Below are 25,754 nucleotides of genomic sequence, written 5' to 3' on the forward strand. Positions count from 1 at the left end.
TGGTGTTTGTGCGGCCAACACCTGATCTTGATAATGATGGATGGTAATGATTTTTGTTTTAGGTAAAGGTGAAGAAAGTCCAACGTGAATTGAGGAAGAGGACCGCAGATGGAGCTGTCAAGCAATCCCAAAGAGGTGCCAAAGACTTGAAGGATCTCCGTCAGTGCTGTGGTCCAGGATGCACTCAAGCTAGCCGATCATTCAGTAAATACTGTAGTGAAGAGTGCGGACTGAAATTGGCAACAAAGTAAGTAGTGACATGATCAGCCAGTGTTTTGAAGCTTTGTAGATATGTGATAAAAAATTTAGAAATATTCCAAGAATTTGAGAGGAATTGAAAGCGCCAGTAACCATGAAAAATGTTTATATCCCATCTTTATCATTCTCAGTCTGTTTGTTTTACGTGTCTCTGTTTGTGTCTCTTAGTCTCTGTCCCATTCTTTCCTTCACTCTCATTTTTCTCTCTTTTTCCCTGTTTTCTTGCTTTTCTCTTTTTTTCATTTTCTATCCATGTTCCTCTCTATATCTCTTGCTCTGTCCATTCTCTGGCTTTATCCTCTAACTTTTACTCACTTTCTGTTGTTCTCTCTCTCTTATTTTATGGATTTCTCTCTCTCTTATTTCATGCATTTCTCTTTGATTCTTCTCTCTTTCATCCATAACTCTCTCCCTCCTTCAGTCCATCTTTGAGCTCTTGTCTCAGCGTATCTAGCAATGGCAGCAGAGCCCCTGAGTAGCTGAGGAGAACAACAAGAAAAGTCCCTCTTTCTAGTTTTAATTACTCTTTCTTAATCATTCATTTCAAACTTTCTCCTCTTCCAGTCGGATCTTTGAGCTCCTTCCCCAGCGGATTCAGCAGTGGCAGCAGAGCCCCTGTGTAGCTGAGGAGAACAACAAGAAGAGCTTAGAACAGATGAGGAATGAGATGATGAAAGTCAAGTTGAAGATTGCTGAGCTGGATGACAAAATCAAGAAATTGCAGTTGATTATCGTCAAGGCCAAGAGCATACCCATTAAGATGGAACAAGATGTATGTTAAGTTTATTTATTCATTTATTTATTTCTGATATTTAGACAGGGTGACTCATTATCTCCAATGACGGTGGTTCCATGAGGCCCTATTTAACATAATGAGGTACATTATAGTTTAACAAATATATATATGATAATAATATTAATAACAAAATCTTGAACATAAATTCATAACAGCAATAAACAATAGGTAAGAACATGTATAAACATATATACAAAGTCAACAGATGTGTTATTGAATTCTTCATATTATCTTAGCTAGCAGCATACATAAGAACCAACACAATTTGATAGAGAACACATTCGAGAAAATGAATTGAATTTCCCTCAGTAATTGTATGATATTTGATGTTTCAAAGTAGAAACCTTTTTTTTGGAATGATGAAATCGACAAAGCTCTATTATTTTCATATGCAATACAGGTAATCGCAGGATAGCATGGATAAGTTTGCAATATACAGTAAAACCTGCTTTAGTGACCACCTGTCTACAAAGACCACATTTTTCCCCCCTTGACCATTGAAACATGTACTAAAGGAACCTGTCTAGAAAGACCACTTTTTGTGTTTCCCTTTGGCTGTCGCCATAGACAGGTTCGACTGTAAAACAGTTAAAAAAATAAATAAATTGAGCAGTAATTATATACTGTCTATCTGTACTGTTTTCATTTGCTATTTAGAGTACAGACAATGAAGAAGAGGCAGAGGCTAGTGTGAACTGTGTAACCTGTGGACATTCCATTAATCCCACCAAGGCTCTCATGCATATGAGCAAGTGCTTCAGAAAGGTAAGTCAGTCCACTTTCTTGATCTATCTATCTATCTATGTCCCATAGCTTGGAAGCCGTTGGGGTGACAAAGGTTCTCCATAACCATTTGTCTTCAGTCTTCAGCTGTTTTAGCTGACTGCTTAGATTACATTCCTGTCCACTGTTTAATGTTATCAGTCCATTTCCAAGTTGGTCTTCCCATCTTTCTTCTCCTATTAGGTGGTGTTTGCCAAGCTAACCTTCCATCTGGTTTTGAAATAGATCCATGTCATGGTCGAAGAAGACTTACTATCTGTAGGAAAGATATTTTAATATCTTATTTAAAAATTAAAAGGGAAGATTACTTCTACAATTAGCGACACAGTAAAATCTTAATTATGGAAGTCCCCACCCTTATCTCCTTATGAAATTTGGGAATTTCACTCATTTATAATCGTACTTTTATGCATATCTGGAGAGTATTGTAGTATGACAATGTATATTATTCTTGCTCCTTTTTAAATGACTATTTCAGTATGAAAGCCAGACATCCTATGGATCTGCATACCAAACAAGAATTGTTGGGTAAGTTATTACTATTACTATTTATTTGGCAAAGACAAAAGCAAGAAACAGTGTATACAAAACAACAGTAAGTTTTGAAGTGAGTCATATAGATGCTTAGAAAAGATAAAGAATAAATATAAAACTGAGGGTCTTCTTTTCCAATCCATGTGACTTTACATAAAGAAATGCACAGAAAAGCAAGATACAACAAATATTTAATTGCAGGTACTGTATATTAACTTAGATAAAAAGTTGTCTCTTTCTGTATTATAAAATAAAAATAGACAGACCCACGATTTGTGGCACTGTACAAATTAGGGTTTTAACGTCGGTAGCATGGTGCAATTCAATTTCTTGAATGATGATTCAATATTTCAAATTTCTAAGGATAGTGGCAGTAATTAACATGAAATAATGTGTAAATGTGAAGTCTGCTAGCATGACAGCTACTTATCTTCACAATTCTTTGAAATCTTACGGTGTCATAGGTAGTGCTTAGCAAATTGTTGTTATTCTTTAAATAGTATTTCCATGGCAATACTTGCATCTATTTAATTGAAAACCTTGATGTTCACAAAAAATGTTGCAATAAGATATCTTACTATTGCAGACATCTTTGGAAAAGGCTTGAATATTTAATATCATCTTGTATTGTGTGTGAACAGGTTTGCAGTGACTAAATTCAACTACTTTCATGAAGATTATTTTGTTGTTTTATTTGACAGGGAGTCCATGTTCTGTGATTATTACAATGCACAGCAGGACACCTATTGTAAGAGGCTGAAAGTATTATGTCCTGAACACACCAAAGAACCAAAGGTAAGATTTCACCAACTTTTATTATCCCCTCGCCGACGAAGTCGGAGGGGATATAGTTTAAATGTTCGTAACAAATCTGGTTTCCGTTTGATAACTTTAGTAGTGTTCAACAGATTTAAATGAAATTTTGATATGAAGGTACATGTTCCATTTTCTTCTTCTGTGTACTGTATAAGGAGACGTGCCAAATACATTTAACATATTGATATCATTAGTAGGCAAAGTTGATAAAGGTATGAAATTTTCATTTTATATTCTCATTAAGGACTTAAATAATTCTTTACAAGATCGGTAGTTGAGTTCTACATGTTCTCACCCCCTCATTACATTTTTATGCCTCCGCCACCGAAGGTGGTGCCGGAGGCATCATGTTTTCGGGTTGTCCGTCCGTACGTCCGTCCGTCCGTACGTCCGTACGTCCGTCCCGTTTGACCGTTATCACAATATCTCAAGAACCATTTAAGATTTAAACTTAAGACTCGGGAATAGTATTTATCACCATAGGAAGACGATCTGATTAGATTTTGGAGTACGTAGGTCAAAGGTCACAGGTCACAGAGGTCAACTTATGAAATTCCTTGTATTGAGTTTGTTAGCGCGATATCTCAAGAACCATTTGAGATTTAAACTTCAAACTTAAGGATAGTATGTATCACCATAGGAAGACGATCTGATTAGATTTTGGAGCACGTATGTCAAAGGTCAAGGGTCACAGAGGTCAACTTATGAAATTCCATACATTGAGATTGTTATCATGATATCTCAAGAACCACTGAAGATTTAAACTTCAAACTTAGTGATAGTGTGTATCACTATAGGAAAACAATCTGATTACATTTTGGAGCACGTAGGTCAAAGGTCAAGGGTCATAGAGGTCAACTTATGAAATTCCATACATTGAGATTGTTATCATGATATCTCAAGAACCACTGGAGATGTAAAAACTTCAAACTTAAGGATAGTATGTATCACCATAGGAAGACGATCTGATTAGATTTTGGAGCACGTAGGTCAAAGGTCAAGGGTCACAGAGGTCAACTTATGAAATTCCATACATTGAGATTGTTATCATAATATCTCAAGAACCACTGGAGATTTAAACTTCAAACTTAATGATAGTGTGTATCACCATAGGAAGACAATCTGATTAGATTTTGGAGCACGTAGGTCAAAGGTCAAGGGTCACAGAGGTCAACTTATGAAATTCCATACATTGAGATCGTTATCGCGATATCTCAAGAACCACTGGAGAATTTTCACTTCAAACTTAATGATAGTATGTATCACCATATCATAATATCTCAAGAACCACTGGAGATTTAAACTTCAAACTTAATGATAGTGTGTATCACCATAGGAAGACAATCTGATTAGATTTTGGAGCACGTAGGTCAAAGGTCAAGGGTCACAGAGGTCAACTTATGAAATTCCATACATTGAGATTGTTATCATGATATCTCAAGAACCACTGGAGATTTAAACTCCAAACTTGTTTAAATTGCTCTATGGCGGAGGCATCATTTTCGACTGCGCGCAGTCAAAATTCCATCTAGTTTATAATTAATTAATTAACATCTTAGAAAAAAATTTGTTTGGTTTTTCAATAGGTCAGTGAAAAAGAAGTGTGTGGCTGCCCTTTAGTGGCTAATGTATTTAAGGAAACGGGTGAATTCTGCCATCTACCCAAGCGAAAGTGTAATAAGCATCATAATTGGGAAAAGCTGAGAAGAGCAGAGATTGATCTAGAGAGAGTCAGATGGGTGAGTTTTTTCTTTTCTTTTCTTTTGTTAGGTACCATGGAACTTGTATGTGATAAAGCTGATACTAGTAGAATACCTTTATGAGAAATCTGTGATAATTCATGAATTTCTGATGGAATCCATTATAGAGAATGTCATGAAGTTGGGATCCAAGGGAAAAAGTGCAAAAGAAATAAAGAGTCTTTTTATGAAATAAGAAGAGTCTGACAAATATTAGGCTTGGCAAAAATGCCTCTTGTGTCACGACTCAAAAGGAAGGGATAATTTCCTACCACTTAATAAGGCCTGAAAGTTCCTCCACTGATTGTTGCTAAAGTATAGTTTGGTCATATATATACGCATATCATTTTAGATTTTCAGTTTGTACATATCTACCGCTTCAATATTACAAATGTCCATAATTTTGACTTGCTGACAGATATCAGCTGTGAAATTGCAAGTTCTTGAAAATTTCTGTTCGCATGAAAGTAAATCTGTTAATGTTGTTATTCATTCACAGTGGTTGAGACTTGATGACCTGCTGGAGCAAGAGAGAAATGTGAAGACAGCTATGACAAACCGTGCTGGCGTGCTAGGCTTGATGCTTCACCAGACCATTGATCATAGTCTCATGAGACAGGTCCCTTCACATCAACAAGCAGATGCTGCAGTCAAGTAGGAAATATACAAGACAAGGACAATTTTATTTAAAGAATCAGTTGAAAATTTCAATTTAAATGAGATCAGACCATGCGAGTTGGCCTCTTCACATCAGTGTGCAGATGCAGCTCTCAAGAAGGAATTGTCCAAGACAAAGACTATCATCCATTGGATTGACAGTGAACAGCATCACATGAGCATTTCAGAGCTGACAATATCAGTCAGGTGACTTCACATCAACATGAAATTGCAGCTGTCCCGAAGGAATTGTCCAAGACAAGATCTTTGTTGTGGTAGATCAGTTGACTGAATCAGATTAGCATTTGAGAGCCAACCAGGACAGGTGATTCCTTTCACATCGACAAGTAGATACCACTGTCAAGTAAGAACTGTCCTATAAAAAGGTTTACTGTGAAGTTTGAGTTCACAACCTCAAAGAGATGTTAGAGAGCTGATGAGCAGGACATACAGGCCCATCTACATCAAAAAGGAGATGCACCTTTCAAGTAGGAATTGCTGAGGACAAAGATTTTCATCTAGTTTGTCAGTTGACATTTGATTAGTGTGAAAACTTAACAGAAGAGTCGGGTTCCTTCCCATCAATGTGCAGATGCAGTTTTCTAGAAGGAGACTGTTGGCAACCTCATGTACAGCTACCCATTCATGAGTTACATTTATTAGTAGACGATGGCATATATCTTCATACCTTATTATTCATCATGGTATGTACATAACAGTCTCACTGAGATATATTTCCATCAGCGTATGTATTTTGCAACTGAAATAAAAGATGGAATCTAAAGTATGTTTTCTCTGTATTGATGGTAACTTAAGTAATTTCGAGTTTTAACCCCTTTTGTGCTGCTAGGTTTACAATCAAATTTCAGAAATGAACTTTCACTGGGCGCCTCAAAACTTTTGTTCTTTGTTTAATGTGGCTTAACTGGATCATGTTTTCTATGTGAACATACCTGTTTATGTTTCAGGCAGAAAGAAATGGCTGATTGGGTCGAAACGTATAGGAAAACATAATTATTCTTGGAATGGGTTTGCTGTGCACAGCAAACATGGGGATAAATGTGATGGAAGTGATAGGAATTGCCAAATCTATTAGAAACAGGTTTTCTCATGAAAGGACATGCTTGTGTTTATAATGGCTTCAAATACATTTGTATGAAAGTTGTAAATTATTCTTTTTGTGAAGAATAAGTAGTTGTGACTTTTATAGTTTTACAATGTGATGTAAATATATGTGCAGACCAGTCAATATTCAACATAAAGTGACGTAAAATTCATTTGCCATTTGGTACAAGATCCAATGTTGACTAAAGGGAAATGTTAATGACATGGCACTGATTATTTTTGCTGAAAATTATAGAGACTGGAAAATATATACGGTATTAAACCAGTTTGATTGTTGTTTTATCCAAACAAATCTGCAAGATTTTTTACTTTTCTTAAGAACTGTGCAGGGATATGATTACCAGTAGTTCACTTCTCTGACTGAGCAGAGGTGCCAATGCAACATTTACTAAAACATTAATTGCATATGCCCCTAGACATGAAACATTTTGAAATATAACAATTACCATTTGACATACCAAGCATATGCAAAGATGAATCAATTTGTGTAGGAGTCTATAATTTGATGACCCGGCTTTCCTTTCAAGCATTATTGCGATTTGATCCCTCCTGCATTTGCATATCCTTATATTTGAGTAGATTTTCAGTTTTGGCAATACATACGTAAGCCAATTGACATGACCTACCCGCTTCTCGTAGATTGTATCTGGTGTTTCTGGATTTGTTTGTTATTTTGTCATTCAGTTCATTTGATCTCCATTGAACTAGTCATGACATGTGACACGTTTTAGCATTTACCATCAATGATATAGATCAGACATTGTTCCTAACATTCAGTTCCAATTTTATCAAGATATACAACTGCTGTACCGGACTGCCAGTAATTCACAAAGCTGTGTTAAAGAACCTTCTGTTGGGAAATGCATGTACTTGTTGCCTTTATATCTTTATAAGCATTTATGATAGCTGACTTCATCTGTTTGCATGTTGTTACTGAAATGGGCTGTTAAGTGAGACAATTTGTTATTGTGGAATTTGTTACCAGGACATATTATAAGAGCGATGTAAATATGGCTGTTCGATATCAGTTTCATGCTGTGTATTCTTTAATAAAGTCCATTAATCCACATTGCTCTGTCTGTCCTCATACACTATTTGTAAAGTCAGCCAGTGCAGACATGAGGTACCATAAATAAAGATTTCTTTATTAAACAAAATAAGTTAAGATGATGAAGAAGCTCTTTCCTGCAAATACAAATGTTTTTCAGCTATGATTCTGATTTTTAGGGACGAGTATATTAACACATACAAACATCCTCTCACACGCACACACACACATTCATACATATTAAACAGAAAGAGAGAGAACGTGGGAGAGGATTTTCTAAAAAAAGGGCATATCTTTCCTTATATCTAGGCAGTGAAGGGACAAAAGAACCTCGCAAAACAGAATTGTTTTTCAAATCTAACAACACATGAACAGCTAACAGCTTTTGCAGGAGAACTTGTCACCCCGTTTAATTGACTCACCTTTACTGCAAAATCAACTTGAAAGAGCAAATTTATGCCCATCCCTCTTAAAAAATTCCTAGATCCGGAAAAAACAATTTTTAGTGGAATAAACCGGTACTTAATTTCATTCCCACTTAAAATTAAAACATTTTATGACCACCAACACCCCTAATTATTTTGCAAGAGAACATTGATCCATACAACATTATCAAGGCAGATTCAGGATTCACACAATCATGAATTTAGGGGCATTTCTGCCAGAAATTTTTCGCAAATTTTCTACATCAGAAGCGCAATTCAATTGATTTATTTTACATTGTCAACAACTTAAATGGTAGTCCCTATATATCGCGCACTGCAAAATGCTCAAGGGGTTACAATTTTACAGTAGGCGCCTATACTTGTACACTTTTTTTTTATATCCCCATTTAGGGTGTATGGGGGAAAAACTCACACAAAGTCCTCATTTAGGGTGAATTTTCATTGGCTTCATAAGAAATCCTCGTTTAGGGGGCGTCTGGAAAAACCCTATGGGAAAACCTCTGGTACATTTTCTACGTGAATGAGCGAGACCCCCCGGGGAATTTCCCTTCAAAACTTCCGGGTTGTGACGTATCGCATGGTCCGAGAACTAATGTGTATAGCGCGCGGCGATATACGCCTAGAAAACTAGAAGCGCGTGTTATATGCAATACACGTCAAACATGCCGGGCAAACATGGTGTACTGCCAAGTGTCTGGTTGTAATAATTGTTCCTCGAAAACCAAGGGTAAATCGTTTCACCGGTTTCCAAACCCACACAATCGCACTGAAATATTCAAGCTATGGATAGCAGCGATGAAGATGAAGAAATTTCTGGACAAAAAGTACGACAGGAAGAACGATGTGATCTGCAGTGATCATTTTACCGAGTCAGATTATCGAGTTGACATGAGAGCGAAATTGATGGGAGGAAGAGCTCAATGGCTACTGAAAGAGGATGCAGTTCCGTCGATTTTTGCCAAAAGACCGATTCCGAAATCCCGTCAGTCAACAGAAATGACTAAGGTTGAGGCAAAAGAGGTAAATTGCGGTGGTGATTAAATGCTGGAATCGTTGTTTTCATCGCGCTTAAGTGCTCCCGCGATAGCGCCGCGCTCTGGACAGCGCGCGCAGCGTGAGTGTATTGTGTACAGGTTGATGCTATTACTTCTCACTGACCTAGATCTATGGTCAGTGCATATATTGAAATACATTTTTACATCAGAATTTTTACATCATCATTGGCTTCGGGCGAAATCCTCGTTTAGGGGGCGTCTGGAAAACCCTTTGGGAAAACCTCTGGTTACGCATGCTTCTAAGCTACATGTACGTAGGCCAATAGACTCAACGTCAAACCACACATCGGTGTATTACTATCCTGGCTGTGTATTAAAAGCTGTGCGATTGTTTCTCAACATTTCAAACGCCACTGTACAAAACTTAACTGATTTCACTAAAAATCGGTACTTTAGTGTCGATTGATGACACCTAAATAGCAGTAAAATACAATTTTTTCAACTTTCCGATGTTAGGAGAATAGGAGGAATAATTTAAAAATTCAAATTGTGAGTCCACTGTCAAACTTGCCGATCAGCCGCATCGGCATGATTGCCTGCATCTGTGTGTTACGAGTGTGTTGACTATTCATGTATTTAAATGCTGCCTATTAACACGTAGTGCAGTGCTAGATGCCAATACGCATTAGCATCGACTCTCTATGCTTTGCTGGAGTGCGTCAAACATGGTGTCCTGCCAAGTGTCTGATTGTAATAATAATTCTTCGAAAACCAAGGGGAAATCGTTTCATCAGTTTCCAAACCCTTACAATCAAACTGAAATATTCAAGAAATGGATAGCAGCGATGCCGATGAAGAAATTTATGGACGAAAAGCATGACATGAAAAACGATGTGATCTGCAGTGATCACTTTACCGTGTCAGATTATGATTATCGAGTTGACATGACCCTGATGAGGCGGCTGAAAGAGAATGCTGTTCCGTCGATCTTTGCCATGAGACGGATTCACAAATCCCGTCAGTCAACAGAAATGAGTATAGTTACGATTGACGCAAAACAGGTATGTCACTTATTATATTGTAATTGAATGTCCCATTTGTGTGCAATATTGTTTGTTACAAATTGCGGAGGTATTAAATGAATCGTTGTTTTCATCGCGCGTCCACGTCCGCGCTCGAGCTCGCTAGCGCTATACGCTCTGTACAGACGACACAGCGTGAGATGCTAGTTTACATACAGCAAGGAGCTGTACTGTGTAGGCTTGGCCTACGTTTAGAATGTGTACGTAGCTAGCTGCTAGACATTGAGTGATTTCAAGTTGGGTGTTTAAAGGGAAAGTCCACCCCAGGATTTTCTTTAGCTGACGATATACCGGTAGACCTAATAATACCATGAAGAATGATACAAGTCTCATTAAAATCCATGATCACATAACGAAGATATATCGACTTTTTGTATCGAAAATCAGCTGTCCGCCATATGCAATAGCGTTACATGGGCATGAAACGATCGCCAAAAAATAACCGATAGTATCGAAATTGTGACATATGTTGCGAGCTGCCTTCTTATTTCACAGACATTCACTTTCGCTCGCGGTACACTGTTATCGCACTGACACGACGAATCATGGTCTTTTGCCAAGCAATAGGTTGCTATAATGACTCCTCTAGGACAAAGGGTAAAAGTTTTTACTCAATACCGGACCCCGTGAAAGAACGGGAAAGGTGTGGGTCATTCCATGTCAAATCACCCGAAAAATCTGAAAATCTTAACCGACCATTTTTGATTTTGATGAAACTTAGTATACTTGTTGAGTGTGATCTCACAGCACCAAATCAAAATTTTTTAGGTCAATCGGGTGAGGGGTTTGGGAGATACGGCCCACCAAATTTTGAGATTTTTTCAAAAATGGGGGTGGCGGGCCTACCTTTGAACCCTTGTATCTCGGGACCTAATGGGTCAATCTTCACAAAATGTGTATTGTTTTAAAGGGTATTCAATAAGGATTCCAAATCTGCCGCCATTTTGAAGATTCGTACATGTTGGGGTACTTTGACCTCTTGACCTCAGATTTGACCTTGAAATTGACCTTGTGGATCACGTTACTTTGACAACATTTTTCATGAAATGTAATCTCTGACATGTTCACTAAAACATATTAAAGTTTCAGAGATATAATATTTTTTGTTTTGGAGTAATAAGGATTGAAAGTATCCATGCTCACAGATATTCACAATAAACCCTATTATACTGTATACAATACATGCAATATGCACAGTACAACATACATCTTCCACATGCTTTTTTGTTTTAGTCATATCCATCCTAAATGTCAGCAGTACTTGAATAGAAATAAAATGACAAGTTCATATAGGCCTAAATGGTTAACAGGATGTATGGCTTTAGACCTCTGAGTCGGTTCTAGGATAATTACCCCCTGGAAAATTCACCCCCGGAAAACTACCCTCTAAGGACAATTACCCCAGAGGTCAATTACCCCCCCCCCCTATTCGTTAAAGTGGAAGTCCAACCTGATAATAAGGTGGTTTTAATCAAAGCAGATTTATTTTTTGGGATACATTATTCTTGAGGGGTAATTTTCCCGGGGGGGGGGGGGGGGGGGGGGGTAATTGCCCTAGGGGGAAATTGTCTGGGTGTAGATTGTCCTCGGGGGGATGGGGGGGACAGATTGTCCTAGGAGGTAATTTTCTGGGGGGTAATAATCCTCTGGGTGTGATAGTCCTTGGGGGGTAATTGTCCTCGGGGGGGGGGGGGGGAAATTTCCTGAGGGTTAATTTTCCAGGGGGGTAATTATCCTAGATCCGACTCAGAGGCCTAAAGCCATACATCCTGTTAACCCTTTAGGCCTATATGAACTTGTAATTTTATTTCTATTCAAGTCCTACTGACATTTAGGATGGATATGCCTAAAACAAAAAAGCATGTGGAAGATGTTTGTTGTACTGTGCATATTGCATGTATTGTATACATAATAGGGTTTATTGTGAATATCTGTCAGCATGAATACTTTCAATCCTTATTGCTCCTAAACAAAAAATATTATATCTCTGAAACTTTTACATGTTTTAGTTAACATGTCAGAGATTACATTTCATGAAAAATGTTGTCAAAGTTACGTGATCCACAAGGTCAATTTCAAGGTCAAATCTGAGGTCAAGAGGTCAAAGTACCCCAACATGTACGAATCTTCAAAATGGCGGCAGAATTGGAATCCTTATTGAATACCCTTTCCAACAATACAAATTTTGTGAAGATTGACCCATTAGGTCCCGAGATACAAGGGTTCAAAGGTAGGCCCGCCACCCCCATTTTTGAAAAATTCCCAAAATTTGGTGGGCCGTATCTCCCAAACCCCTCACCCGATTGACCTAAAATTTTTGATTTGGTGCTGTGAGATCACACTCAACAAGTACACTAAGTTTCATCAAAATCAAAAATGGTCGGGTTAAAACCATTGGGTGATTTGACATGGAATGACCCGTGTGCAAAATGGATTGCTGCGCTGAAATCGGCGAAATTCAACTTGAACAATTACCAATATAATAGAAATCATGTCGTTTGTAGCGACCACTTTGAACCACGGTGCTTCGAGCATGATCTGAAAGCGGAGCTATGCGGTACAAGACCTCGAAAAATCCTCAAAGATGATGCTATTCCTACCATTTTCATACATCGAGGACCGGTTAAGATGCGCACATCAAGTGAAAGAAGGATTTCTGGAAGACATACTAAACAGGTTACTTATATTAATTATCTTTCCGTTTTATAATTTCATTTTACCGGGCTTCAAGAATCAACCTCCCGCTCATTGAGTGATTTCAAGTTTGGTGTTAGTGTTAGTGTTTAGAGCTGTCAAGAGCTCTTAAATCGAGCAGAAAATTTGCTGATGAAATTAAGAGCCCGATACCGATATCAAAATCGATAGCTTAACACCAGCTGTGACGTCACCATATACATGTAGACCTACTTGATTTCACGACGATGATTTAAAAATAGTACATCAAAACTAAAGATATCATGAAAGTTACAGAATAAATTTACACCTTTTTCTCTGGTCTTATAAAATAACTAATTTTACACAAAAGAATTAGCATTGATTCTCTATGCTTTGCTGGAGTGCGTCAAACATGGTGTCCTGCCAAGTGTCTGATTGTAATAATAATTCCGCGAAAACCAAGGGGAAATCGTTTCATCAGTTTCCAAACCCACACAATCGCAATGAAATATTCAAGCAATGGATAGCAGCGATGCCGATGAAGAAATTTATGGACGAAAAGCATGTTAGAAAAAATTGAAAATTCAAACCGTGAGTCTACTGTCAAACTTGCCGATCAGCCACTTCGTTTTCATTGTGTGCATTAGTGTGCAATTGTGGGTAGTGTGTGTATTGTGTATAATTGCTGCCTCTCAGCCGGAGGTCAATACTCAAAAGCATTGACTCTCTATGCTGTGCTGGAGTGGTCTACACTTCATTCTAGTCGCTGGGCCATCTATACGTGGGAATCCAGACAAGTTTCAAATCCCCTGCGCCAGAATTACATGTAGGCCTGTTTTGGAAGCCCCTTTTTGGTAGTCATCTACACGGGAATTTTTTTTTACGATTAATCGACTAGTCTGTAATATAGGTGCAGCGCTATAGCTACGGTCGCCCAGCACGGGGGATATCCGCCCACCACTCCTGATGAAAAACACTACATGTACTTCCTCCCAGCACTAATTTCGCATAAAACCTGATTTAAACGTAACTATTTGTGAAGACAAGAAGTACACATTCATATTTCCATCTTTAATCTTGTTTTATTTGCAGTTGTAAAAGATTCCCGTTTTTAATTCGACAATAAATGATTATTTTCACCGATTTGCCGAGTGTTGTTTGTCTAAATATGTTACGATTCATGAAAACTTCCACAATTAATTTACTGTACGTACCGATGTATACCGGTACTGTACGTATTATACGTATACATGGGTAAATTCAATATGGCCGCCCAGGCTCGTTCGATTACCGGTACTGTTCTTATAAATGTTTAGATCGTAATTTTCCAGAAGAAATAAATTAAAATACTATAATATATATTTATTTCATTAGTTGTATTGTAAAATTTGTCTGATATTATCACAATTAAAGTATTCATTTTTTGATTGATTGGGTTTGAGCCAAACTTATTTTGATCAGCGCCTAGTATGCGTGTGTATTCGTGTTTATAGCTCGTGATCGTGATGTTGTAGATGTCAGAATTTGGGATTTAAATATCGAGGGCATGTGTATTATCAAGTGCAGGCTCAGTACTCATGAAACTCATCAGCCCGCTAGTTGTTTGCTTCTAAGTTAAGGTTAGGCAGGAATTTGATTTATTTAAACTTCCTTGACAATGTCTTAGAAAGTAGAATTATTGTAAAAGATTTCTATTTCACATCCATTTAGACTCTTTTTAGGCGATGTTCTTGGGTTCCCAATGAGTCATTGAATATTCGGTTATCAAGTTCATTTTTTGACTACGGTACTGGCTTTACCGGGCGGTATACAATTAAACATTTACTCAAAACGGGACTAGCCAGAACCCAAACGTATCAAAAGACATTTTTTCCTGATGCGACCAGACTATGCAACTCCATCCCACCGAGTATAGTCAACAGCACCTCCTTAGTGATCTTCAAGCAGGGGGTGCAACAAATGAGGCTTCGTTAAACCTCTTCGTTTTTTTTTTAGCTGCACGTAATATCAATTTGTAGTGAGATTTTTACTTGCACTCAACAAACACAAGAACGATAATACACCCAAGGACGGTCCGACTTACAATGTAACTGAAAGAAGAAGAAGAAGCCCTCTTTGCTAAGATCAAGGATAACATCCTGACTAAGTACCAAAGTAGTTAAGAATTATGAGGCTTCCGACACTGTCATATCTCTGTCATAACTTTTTAGTTGATGGGCAGTGTTATGACATGTCATTCATTGAGTAGACTATGGATGGCAAAAAAGGACAAAAAAATCCTCGTTATGATCTTTCAGTTTCTAGACATTCACTTAAAGGGATAGTTCAGTTCTGTTGCAGAGGACGCTACACAAAATAATTTTTTGTGAGATAATGAAAAACTGAGTGTCAAATTTGAAAGAACATATGCAATTTAAATGCCAAAATCATCTTTGTTTGATCAAAATTGGTTCAGAGACGACTGAAATATCCATAAATATAACAATTTCTAATACTTGTGTACCACCACAAATATTAGATAATTTTAAAAAAACGTTGAAAAAACATATAGTACCTTTTACGTCGTATTTCAGCCAATGCCAATGCTGACTTTTTTGTTGGCATTTTCGTGTTGGTTATATTACGCACAACCAGCCGGCCAATGTATTATTGTTATTTTTAATTAAATAATTTATTAACGGTCACCGCATTTTTTTGAAAGTGGAGCTGAATTGGTATGAACGTGTTGGCTAAATTTCACACATTTTGGAGTCTAAAATTACCTACATAGCAATTTTACGGTAGGTTCTAAAAGGGCACTAGAAATGTCATAGATACTGTAAGAATAAGAGCAATAACCATGCACTGTGAAGGCATTTGCAGTCTGAAAACAGCACTCAACTACTGTATCCCTTTAAACAGAGTTTTTGTATTTTATATTTGAAAATCTTATGAAAATGTGTCATTTTTATATTGTAAGGGCAGGCTTTTTTCAACTTAAAGGTACTATGTCCCTTTTGCAGCCAACCTTAAATTCTGTAGAACTTTTCAGGAATTATGAATATGTCATGTATGTCCTATCTGTGAAATTTAAATGTTAGCAGTGTTCTAATGTTCAAATTATGCAAGGAAACCTGTTTACTTGCTAGACTTCACTGTCAGACACTATTGAGTGACTGACTGGCTTTTTGTATATTTTGATAATAACATACATCAAATAAGCTGTAAAGGGTACATGAGCATTTGTCTACATTAATAACCCACTTATTGTGATGGCCCAAATTAAATTCTCGCTACCCCAAATAGCGATTCTGCCGAGATCCGGGGAAAATCCTGAAAACGCGCATTGCATTATGGGATAGCTTTTCGACATTAAAAAGTAGAAGGATTTTCCGAGACCGCTGAATTGCACCGCCGTGCGCCATCTTGGATAGAACGAGCGTTGTGAAAGCGAACTGCGACTACGTGCTATGTGTATGCTCAACTTTCGTCTGCAAAATGCCATATTGTGCAGCTTTCAACTGCACCAATCGCCTTAAAAGAGGCTCTGGAATTACCTTTCATAGTTAAGTGATCACTTCATTAAAAACATGGCAAAATAAAAGTTTTGCATGATAATCCGAACGCAGAAAGCCACAGACTAAAGCGTGTATTTGTACATCGGTCCCATCTATTCATTTCCATGTTTGTGAACTGTTTTTGCTCGAGTTCAATGACATCGGCTATGAACTATCAAAAATATTGAATTCCACAGAGCTGCAAAGTATTACAAACCGATAATATCGAATACATGATATCCAGAGAATACTGTAGGCCTACTGTTTTGTGTTTTTTTTTTTTGGGGGGGGGGAATCATTGGGGCATAAGCAGGTCACTTTCTTTGTTTGACTTGGTGAAACTTGGTTCAAGTTACTTTGAAGATTAACTTGAACTTATGAACATGTTGCATCGTGGCGCTGGTATTAATAGTGACACAATTTCCCGTGAGTCGTCAGACTTTCAAGCATTATTGTAAGAAATTTACTGGAATTTACTCAAAATTTACACCTTAATTTTGGACATTTAAATTGTTGTAAAACACAAGAAATTTTACTCATCAAAGTTGGTCATTGTGAAAGTTACGACCTGTCAGTCATGGCAGTTAAAGAAGCTACCTGCATGAACCTTCCTACGTCCTCTAAAACTTACTCCTCAGATGAATATGTGTAGATTATGTAGTGATTTCATATGGCCTAGTAAAGCACAGCACTTGAAATACAAATCAAGACAAAAAAAAAACACCAGGCAATATTTTGCGAAGCTCCCATTATTCTGGTACATGTATATCTTTAAAGACATAATTATACATTTTGAAATATTTGGGAATTTCTGCTGTAAAAGGGTAAAAAATTGGTCAATCTTATTTATGTGTATTTTTTTAAATAATATTTCACCATTCATGAAATAAATATACTAATTCAAACAGACTATTTCATCTTCTCCTTCCCACTGAAATGACAGAATGTGCACTACAGGGATAATATAGTATACGATATTTATTACAATGTTTGCCCTATTGGTCTATTTTGTGTTTTATACATCTAGGCTTACCCAGAGAGAAAGGAATTGTGTGATTCTATTATTGACACTAGCCTGTCTTCTGTCTGACAGGTTTAGGTATAGTTTGAATCTGATTGCATAAATTAGATTTGAGATTAGAATTTGCGAAAGAGGCATCAAAGAAATAAAAAAACAACTGGATTATTGTCAACGTGTTTCAGGGAAAGGGATTTTCTTTAAATTTTGTATTTTTAACTTGACTCTGATCACTTATGGTTCCCAAAGCTATTTACAAATTATTGTGCGTATGTTTCTTGATAATGGATAATGTATTCGGTGATCATGGCATAGTGCCACATACATGTTTGTACAAACAAATTGTTTCGTCAAATTAGATAAGGAAGTCACTCATTATGTTGTATGAAAATCTGTATACAGAGGTTTACGGTGTATGCAAACGATCCCTGTTTTGTTATAAAATATTGTCCAATGATTTTATTGTTCAATGTGTAGTGTCATCTATTCTACACTATTGAATTCAAACTGTAGTTGCAATGGTTGTATCCATGTTTACCAACTGAAAGAGCTTGAGCTAAATGAAAGTTGCAACTTTCATCTAGAGTAAAAATCTGTTTTAAAAGTTTTCACTGAAATCAGATGAATCCATACATTGCTTCATGAACAAACCAAAAAGAGGGAAATACTGATTCATATGTATTATATCTTGTTGATGTCTAGTTTTTTAATGAAGTATGTTCAAGTTTTGAGTGCTAAAAGGGAGAAAATCTTGCCTTTTGTACATTGTAGTCAGTCAAATGCAAATGTACATGTGATTAATTCTCTGTGTGTTAAAATGAATAAGAAATGTGCCGGTATAAACATAATGTGCCATGATTGCTTGCTTGAGGAACGTTTTTTCCACACCATTGAGGATTTTTTTCTTCATATCCACCATTGCAATAGTTCATGGATGTTTTGATATGTACTGTATACATTCATGTAATACATAGCGCAATGCCAAGGTTAAAAAAAAAACTTAATAAAGATGAAAGTATTCACAATTATGTGGAAAGACATGTGAATAGTTGCCACAATGTGTCATTACTTAACACTTCTTAGACAAATCTTTAATATGCCTATATGGGATGAAAATAATATCTGGCAGCTAAATGGTAGCCTCCCAAGGGAAAGAAAAGAAATAATATTAATATTCAGTGGGCCTACTTCTGCAGTGCCAAGAATCAAAGGGATAGAGAAAGAGAGAGGGGAGAGAGACAAAAAGAGAGAGGGGAGAGTGAAAGAAAAAGGGGGAGAGAAAAAGAGAAGGGGATAGAGAGAAAGAGAGAAAGAAAGGGAGAGTGAAAGAAAAAGAGAGGGAGAGAGAGAAGGGGATAGAGAGAAAGAGAGAGGAGTAGAGAAAGGGGTAGAGAGAAAGAAGGGGAGAGGGGGAGTGTGAAAGAAAAGAAAGGGAGGGAGAGAAGGGGATAGAGAGAGGGGGAGTGGGAAGAGAAACACAAAGACTGAGAATTTACGAGTGTGTGTAAAGAGAAAGTGGGAGTGATTTATATAGATAGAGCCTAAATAATTTGATATATTCTTTCTATCACAGAAAGAGACAAAACTAGCCTAATACCACAAATGATATTTAACAAATAGTCTAGCTCTTTTAGTCTTTATGCAAAAAAACCCCTAAAATTTCAACTCCCCTACTGTCCAAGCTGCCGCTCTTATTCCAATATTCAAGTCATCAAACATCTGTATGGGACTTGGAAAAGGGCATAAACAATATATGTAAAGATATTTTTCACCAAAACTAACAATAAAACCCTGGTTTCTGGACGTCCCTTCCTCCAATTGCAATAGGAGCTTGTACACAATACGTACGCAAAATGGCGGCGGGCGCACTCGAGCGGTGCCATTGCGCTGCGTGAAACGTGAACGGACACAATCCTTCTACTTGGTTTGAGTTCGTTGATATTACTAGGCGCGATAGCGCAAACGTAAAACGCCGTCGCCACACAACGTGTATGCACCGAATATGTCGTCTGCTCGGTCTTGTTTTTTTTTCGCAAATATTTCAACGTTTATTTGAACATTTCATTCGTTGTTTTTTGCGTCTTTTGACATCAGTGACGATGGTTTTCTTTTGTGAGGCTGCACAGTGCTGGGCTCATGATTCCAAGCGTAAGAACCCTGAAAAATGGGGGTGGATGAAGGCCGTGACTTGGGTGAAATTTCCCACCGAAGCTGGAACACGAGCGACATGGCTGCGCTTGATTCGCCGCAAGGACAAAGTGAATTTGACCAAAAAATCGCGGCTTTGTTCGAGACATTTCGATAAGGAGCAGATTGATCCAGATGGTTATGCCAAAGGCTATCCCAAATACTTTTTCTGGAATAATTTTGGTCTCATTGGAGAAGAACGTCCCACCACAGCTATTGACAAGATGGACGGAAAGTTCGTGATCACAACCCTCTCTTTCACGGTAGAGTTTTTATAACGGCCTTTTGTGCTAAAGTCACTAATTCTGCCCGAAGCTTTCCATTGCATGGTATTCCTTAGACCGAATTTTCCGTCTCTTTCGTTCGTTAGCCTCTTATTGGGGTAGGGTCGGCTCTCTCTTTAGAGACGGAAGCCGTTTATACACATGTCCTTGCTAACGCCACGGCCAGTTCTGGTCGTAGCGTTTTGCCCCCCAAATCCCCCAAAATGTCATTTTACCTCGAGCATGTTATATTGTAAATTAGGCCTAGAGGCTATAATAAATCAGTTCCACTTACCAACTTGACTGAAATAATCAGTTTAATAGTCCCTTTTTAGGAAATTATGGGTCAAAATCGGAATCCATGTTGAAAAAGATTTTCAAAATGGATTTCGATTTTGACCCATAATTTCCTAAAAAGGGACTATTAAACTGATTATTTCAGTCAAGTTGGTAAGTGGAACTGATTTATTATAGCCTAGGCCTAATTTACAATATAACATGCTCGAGGTAAAATGACATTTTGGGGGATTTTGGGGGCAAAACGCTACGACCAGAACTGGCCGTGGCGTTAGCAAGGACATGTGTATAAACGGCTTCCGTCTCTAAAGAGAGAGCCGACCCTACCCCAATAAGAGGCTAACGAACGAAAGAGACGGAAAATTCGGTCTAGGTATTCCTCTGTCCGTTAAGATTTTTTTAAGTTCCGAAACTGTTTTTTTATCCATTTTGTGGTCGACGAGAAATACATGAACTGAGTGTTGTCTCTACACTGTTTACTGTATCGTCTGCTCGTGATTGTGACGCTGGTCGCTACATGCACAATTTTAAGACAATTATTTTTTTTTACTTTTAGATTAACAGAAAAAAAAAATGAATAAAAATAAAATCTTTCCTGTAGGGTCTAAACTATTTTTTGCTTTTTATTGTATATTCAAATTGAATAAAAACAAACAAAATTTAATGCATATATTATAATCTGTACAAATTACACTGATTGGCATCGATTTTAGCGTGCGTGAAAACTCTGCACAGCGAACACAGGCGCTAGCGCCAGCGGGATGGGACTCTATACCGGAAGTTGTAGTGACGACCCGAGAGAGTGAAAATTACCTCGTCTCGCGAATTTCGAGATTTTCGTACCTATTTAGGGTAGCGAGAATTGATTGAATCTTTGCGCAGCATAAAATGTATGACCATTCGGTACAATGGTCTGATAATCAAGACTATTACTTATTGGCTCTATAGCTCCTAAGTCGATTTGACAACTAATAGTCATTATTTTCCCACTTAAAGACATTTTCAAGCCTCACCTTTTTTAGGGAAGTTCTAAATTAGTATTATCTTTCAAATGCTGTTAAAATTTAACCTTTTCATTTTTTGGGGCCTGCAAATGGGACATACGCATTTATTTCCTCACTGTAAAATCCTTGAAGGGATGGGTATGTGCCAAAGCAGACAAGTTGTAGTAAGAAGTGTGATCTCTAGTTTCAAGACCCATATTAATTTCGAGATAAAATGAATAGTTTAAAACATGTGTTTTAACGTTTGGAATGTTGAAGTTTGGTCATTTTAATATTGTGCTAAAGCCTAAAACATCGGACAAAACTTTCATAATATTGTATTTTTACTAAGATTAATATAAGGGTGTATTTGTATAAACTATCAAATGAAAAATATCCGGGGGGGGGGGGGGGGGGAGGAGGGGTACCTATCAGCAAGATTTTGATGCCCCTACAAAGATCAATAATTATCCGCAAGACTTGTTGCCCGTACTAAGTTCTAAAAAAATTAATATTGGCAAGACATTGTTGCCCGTACATACATCTAAAAACAATAATTATCGGCAAGACTTTGTTGCCCCTACAGAGATCTAAAAACAATAATTATCGACAAAGACTTTGTTGCCCGTACAGAGATAAAAAAACAATAATTATTTGCAAGACTTCGTTGCCCGTACAGAGATGATTTATGGGTAAAAAAATAATGACTTTATTTGCATAAATTACCATAAAAATGCAAATGAGTAAATTTTTCAAAAAATTGAAATTATCATATTATTCTATACACTTCACTTAACATTCTTGCAAATTTTCGCGGCGATCGGCCCTTTTGCGGGCGAGATCTTAAAGGTAATACACAGTTTTGGGAAATTTTGAAATTGGGTGGATAGTGAATCTTTACGATTTTGATATATTTGGATGCCCCTGTGAATGTATTATAAGCACTAGAAAATTTAGCCAATAAAAAACTTATGTTTTCAAGAAAAATTGAATATAAAAATTTACCAGTGCTCCCGGTAAATTTTGATGAATTTCAAATAGCGCCTACGGCCGTGCTAAGGTAGCTGCGACCATGAAAATCTCAGAAAATGTAGTTGTGATATATAATTTCCAAACGAGAATAGCTAATCGGTCGATTTTTGTCAAGAAACATTGTTTTATAGCTTAATTAATATATTGACATTGAGAGGGAGCTATACAACATGCAGAGTTTACTATTTACAATTTCATAATTTTAGATTCGATTTCAACCGCGACAACTATCTCTGAATATTGTAAGATCGCATATGCTTCCAATATGTTCATTTGAACCAAATTCATGACCCAATACCAAAACTTTGTATTACCTTTAAGGGGGGCCATAATGCCCCCCCCCCCCCCCCCCCCCCCCGGCCGTACTAAGACCTCAAATAGCCCAGCCTTTTTAGGGTTAAGCACCAGGGGAGGGGGCCCGTCTTCAAATAAAGGTATAATTAACGTGTTTTACCTGTTTTTTCCTCCAGGGGAAGGGGCCCGTGCCCTATAGCCCCCTCCCTGGATCCGCCACTGGTTCTCATTGTCATTGATAGAATTTAAATACAGACCATCTCATACTTGTTCACAATTATCATTGGCTCGTTACAGGCACCTGTACCAATGACGCGGATTGTCAGAACGCAGAGATTTGTAAATCGGGTACGTGCACCTGTCCAGCTGGTTCAACCTGTGACGGAGGTAAGATTTCTTCAAACCTCCTACCTTTCAACTCAGGCTTCGCATCTCTATTCGATCACCAATGAAAAGTCACAATGTTAATTTTAGTTCAATGACCTTTATTAGTTGATTCAAAGAGAGGAACTGAGGAACAATCTTTGCTCTAAGAATCATTCCATCTTCCAAAATAACAAAAGTGTGAATCAAGCTACAGAGTCGATCAAAAATGAGAATGTTGAAAACTCTAAGTCTCCAATAACACTGAATTGGGGGCTCTATATCAGTCGCAAATGCATGGTTGGGAGGGTGTTTTGGGGGCTAAACCCCCCTCACCTTTTTTTTTTTGCGCAAGGGCTGGGGATGAAAGCTCTTAATACCAATCATGTGAAAGAATATGTTTTGACTAATACGTGATGATACAAATTTTGCTGGGAAACCGCCTACTAATAGATATATTTGGTATATCTATACGGACTGGATAGATATAGGGTAGTCCCATATACCGTATTTGCTGGCACAGCGCCGCATAGGCCACACCCCCAGCTTAGGCATTTCATAGAGTGGAAGAAAGAAAAAAAATGACCAAAGAAAATAATCATAATTTTCTTGTAGAACACTATTTTTCCTACAAACTGATACCAAATTCACAGGAAGTTCACCTCAAAAATGATCGTAATTTAGCAAATCTTCATCAATTTTTGAGCTAGTACCGTATCGCAGGCAGATTTGGTATCCCCTACATTTACCCCGACCTACTGCGGCCTTTACGCCGTCAAATACGGTACATCTTTCTGTGTACAGTGCTTGTTAAGCTACGGTCACAAAGGTCTGTACGAATCTCCCTGTTTTTCCATTGTCTTCCCGAATTTCCAATGTCTGAAAATCGTTCGTACGGCGTTCGTAGCAGCTCGTAATGGCATTTCTGAACGAGGCTTAATTTTACAAAGACTGGGCCAGATTTCTTATCATTTTGATGATTCCAGAACCTTGCAGTACACACAAATACTTATATGCTAGATGATAAACCTTTATAGATCGATTCCACAACGTTTCTTTCACAATGCAGTTGCATGACTAGAACTGGTCTATACCTTTAAAAGAATATCTGACTTTTAAAAAAAATGGCCCCTTTTCTTCTTTCAGAGTCCATTAGCAGTAATAACAGGAAAACCAAAAACTGTTAATCAGTTGTCCACAAAAAGTCGTAGATGGCGGTTACCAGTATTTGCCATGCTACACCCCCCTTTAATTTATTCTAATTTTACCCGGGCATGATCTACGTAGTACGTACTCACCTGGCAAAACAAGTGCAATGCACACCCTGACCGGTCTTCTTGTGGATCACAACCCACAGGTTCCATGGAGTATCCCTGATCCTCTGGGAAGGTCTACACTTTGCTTTTAACAAGCAACATTCTGAATCTGAGTCGATTTCATGAATGCTAACCTCCCCAGCCATCCTGATGCAAAATAGGAATATGACATTCTATCTTTGTAATCTGACTCCAGTCTGGCTCGTAAATCAACATTGTCGATACTTTGGAGGTATTTGGCATGTCAAAGGCCATTTTTCGCCACTCCAGTTTTGTAATGAGTTGGGATCGGGCAAATTACAAGTATTTGTTTTCAAGAGGTCAGCGTATTCTGTCGTCTTCTCCACCGCAGCTTCGGTCTGAGTGGTGACTACAGGAGCAAGGTTTGGTGACACTTTGGCTGCATAGAATAATGTTGAGAGCCCTTCTTTCCAACATGAAACTGGCAGGTTTCTCTCTCTGACAAAGTTCTTAAATTGTTGCATATTCCAAAGTCTAATATCATCAATACACGTCTGATTTGTCATCCATATTTTAACAAGTTCAGCGCAAAAAAAAATGTAAAAAAAAACATAATTGAACTCGAACAGAAATACAGAAACCGTCAAACAAAGAGATATCCAATTATCCATAGAGTTTATACGCATTTTATACAATCGCTTAGGTAAGAACTTCCCCGCACACATCGCGACCAGAGACCTTGAACAGCTGACCCCCCGACACAATGACGTCTTTCAGTAACTGTAAAACCCCTTGTTGCGCACACAACTAGTGCACATATCGAAGCGTATATGAGTGATGTGTGTAATGTACTGCCAGTTGTTGGGTTGTAAAAATGGCTCTGGGAAAATACTAGAGAAGTACTTTCCCTTGATTCCTAACAAGGAAAAACACCCAGAGTTGGCAATGGGGTGCGGTGATTGAAGTTGAAAAGATCTCTAAATACAGCAACAAACACAGCTGTCATGATGTGATTTGAAGTGACCATTTCATAGAGGAAGACTTAGAAGAGGACATGCATGCCAGACTTACAGGTGCGAAGCCGAGGAAGTTGTTGAAAACTTGTGTGGTACCATCAATTTTTCACCACAGACGTGCCGTTTCGACACGTGAAGCGATCGCGTCCGCCGCGTCATATTCCTTGAAAGATTTCTTTCAAATTTTGTATTTTGTTATAATCTATAACAAGCCTATAGATTTTGGTGATGCTGCCTCCAGTGTTCCCTCTTTTATACAGTACTCTTTTATACACTGAGAATTATCGATGCTTTATCATAACTTAATCACAATTATAACTAGATTTGTAATACTTGTTTGGAACAAGTATAGGTGGGCTGATCCAACAAAAAATTGAGACAAAATAAAGGGTACATTTGAGTAGCTTTTTGTCTCAGCTACAACATACTCGAAGTTCAGCGTAAATGAAGCTAAAACGACGTAGATATTGCTCGCGAAAGACGGGAATGTAGAATCGAGTTTTGAGAAAAAATCATGTCCCATAGAGAATACACGCAAAATGTGAAAATTGACA

At 37.7% G+C, this 25,754-nt stretch overlaps 1 protein-coding gene and 1 long non-coding RNA gene across 8 annotated transcripts in view; both read left to right on the forward strand.

Annotated features, from left to right (window-relative positions):
- LOC580842 (titin homolog) overlaps window positions 1-25,754 on the forward strand; it is a 110,025-nt gene that overhangs the window by 26,257 nt on the left and 58,014 nt on the right. For 3 of the 7 annotated variants that reach the window (XM_031000128.1, XM_031000129.1, XM_031000130.1), the window contains exon 10: window positions 22,842-22,931. In XM_031000128.1, the coding sequence (XP_030855988.1) occupies window positions 22,842-22,931 (90 nt within the window). Of the gene's footprint in view, window positions 1-5,587; window positions 9,223-9,750; window positions 10,259-19,583; window positions 19,939-22,841; window positions 22,932-25,754 lie in introns of those variants that run through there. The other 4 variants (XM_031000133.1, XM_031000131.1, XM_031000132.1 and 1 more) reach the window with 4 other exon arrangements.
- LOC115929955 lies at window positions 19,955-20,747 on the forward strand. The gene is made up of 2 exons (XR_004066762.1): window positions 19,955-20,004; window positions 20,609-20,747. It is a non-coding gene; the product is annotated as an uncharacterized LOC115929955 (long non-coding RNA).

This window comes from Strongylocentrotus purpuratus, unplaced genomic scaffold (genome assembly GCF_000002235.5).
Source record: "Strongylocentrotus purpuratus isolate Spur 01 unplaced genomic scaffold, Spur_5.0 spur5_scaffold_6, whole genome shotgun sequence".
Lineage (NCBI taxonomy): Eukaryota > Metazoa > Echinodermata > Echinoidea > Camarodonta > Strongylocentrotidae > Strongylocentrotus > Strongylocentrotus purpuratus.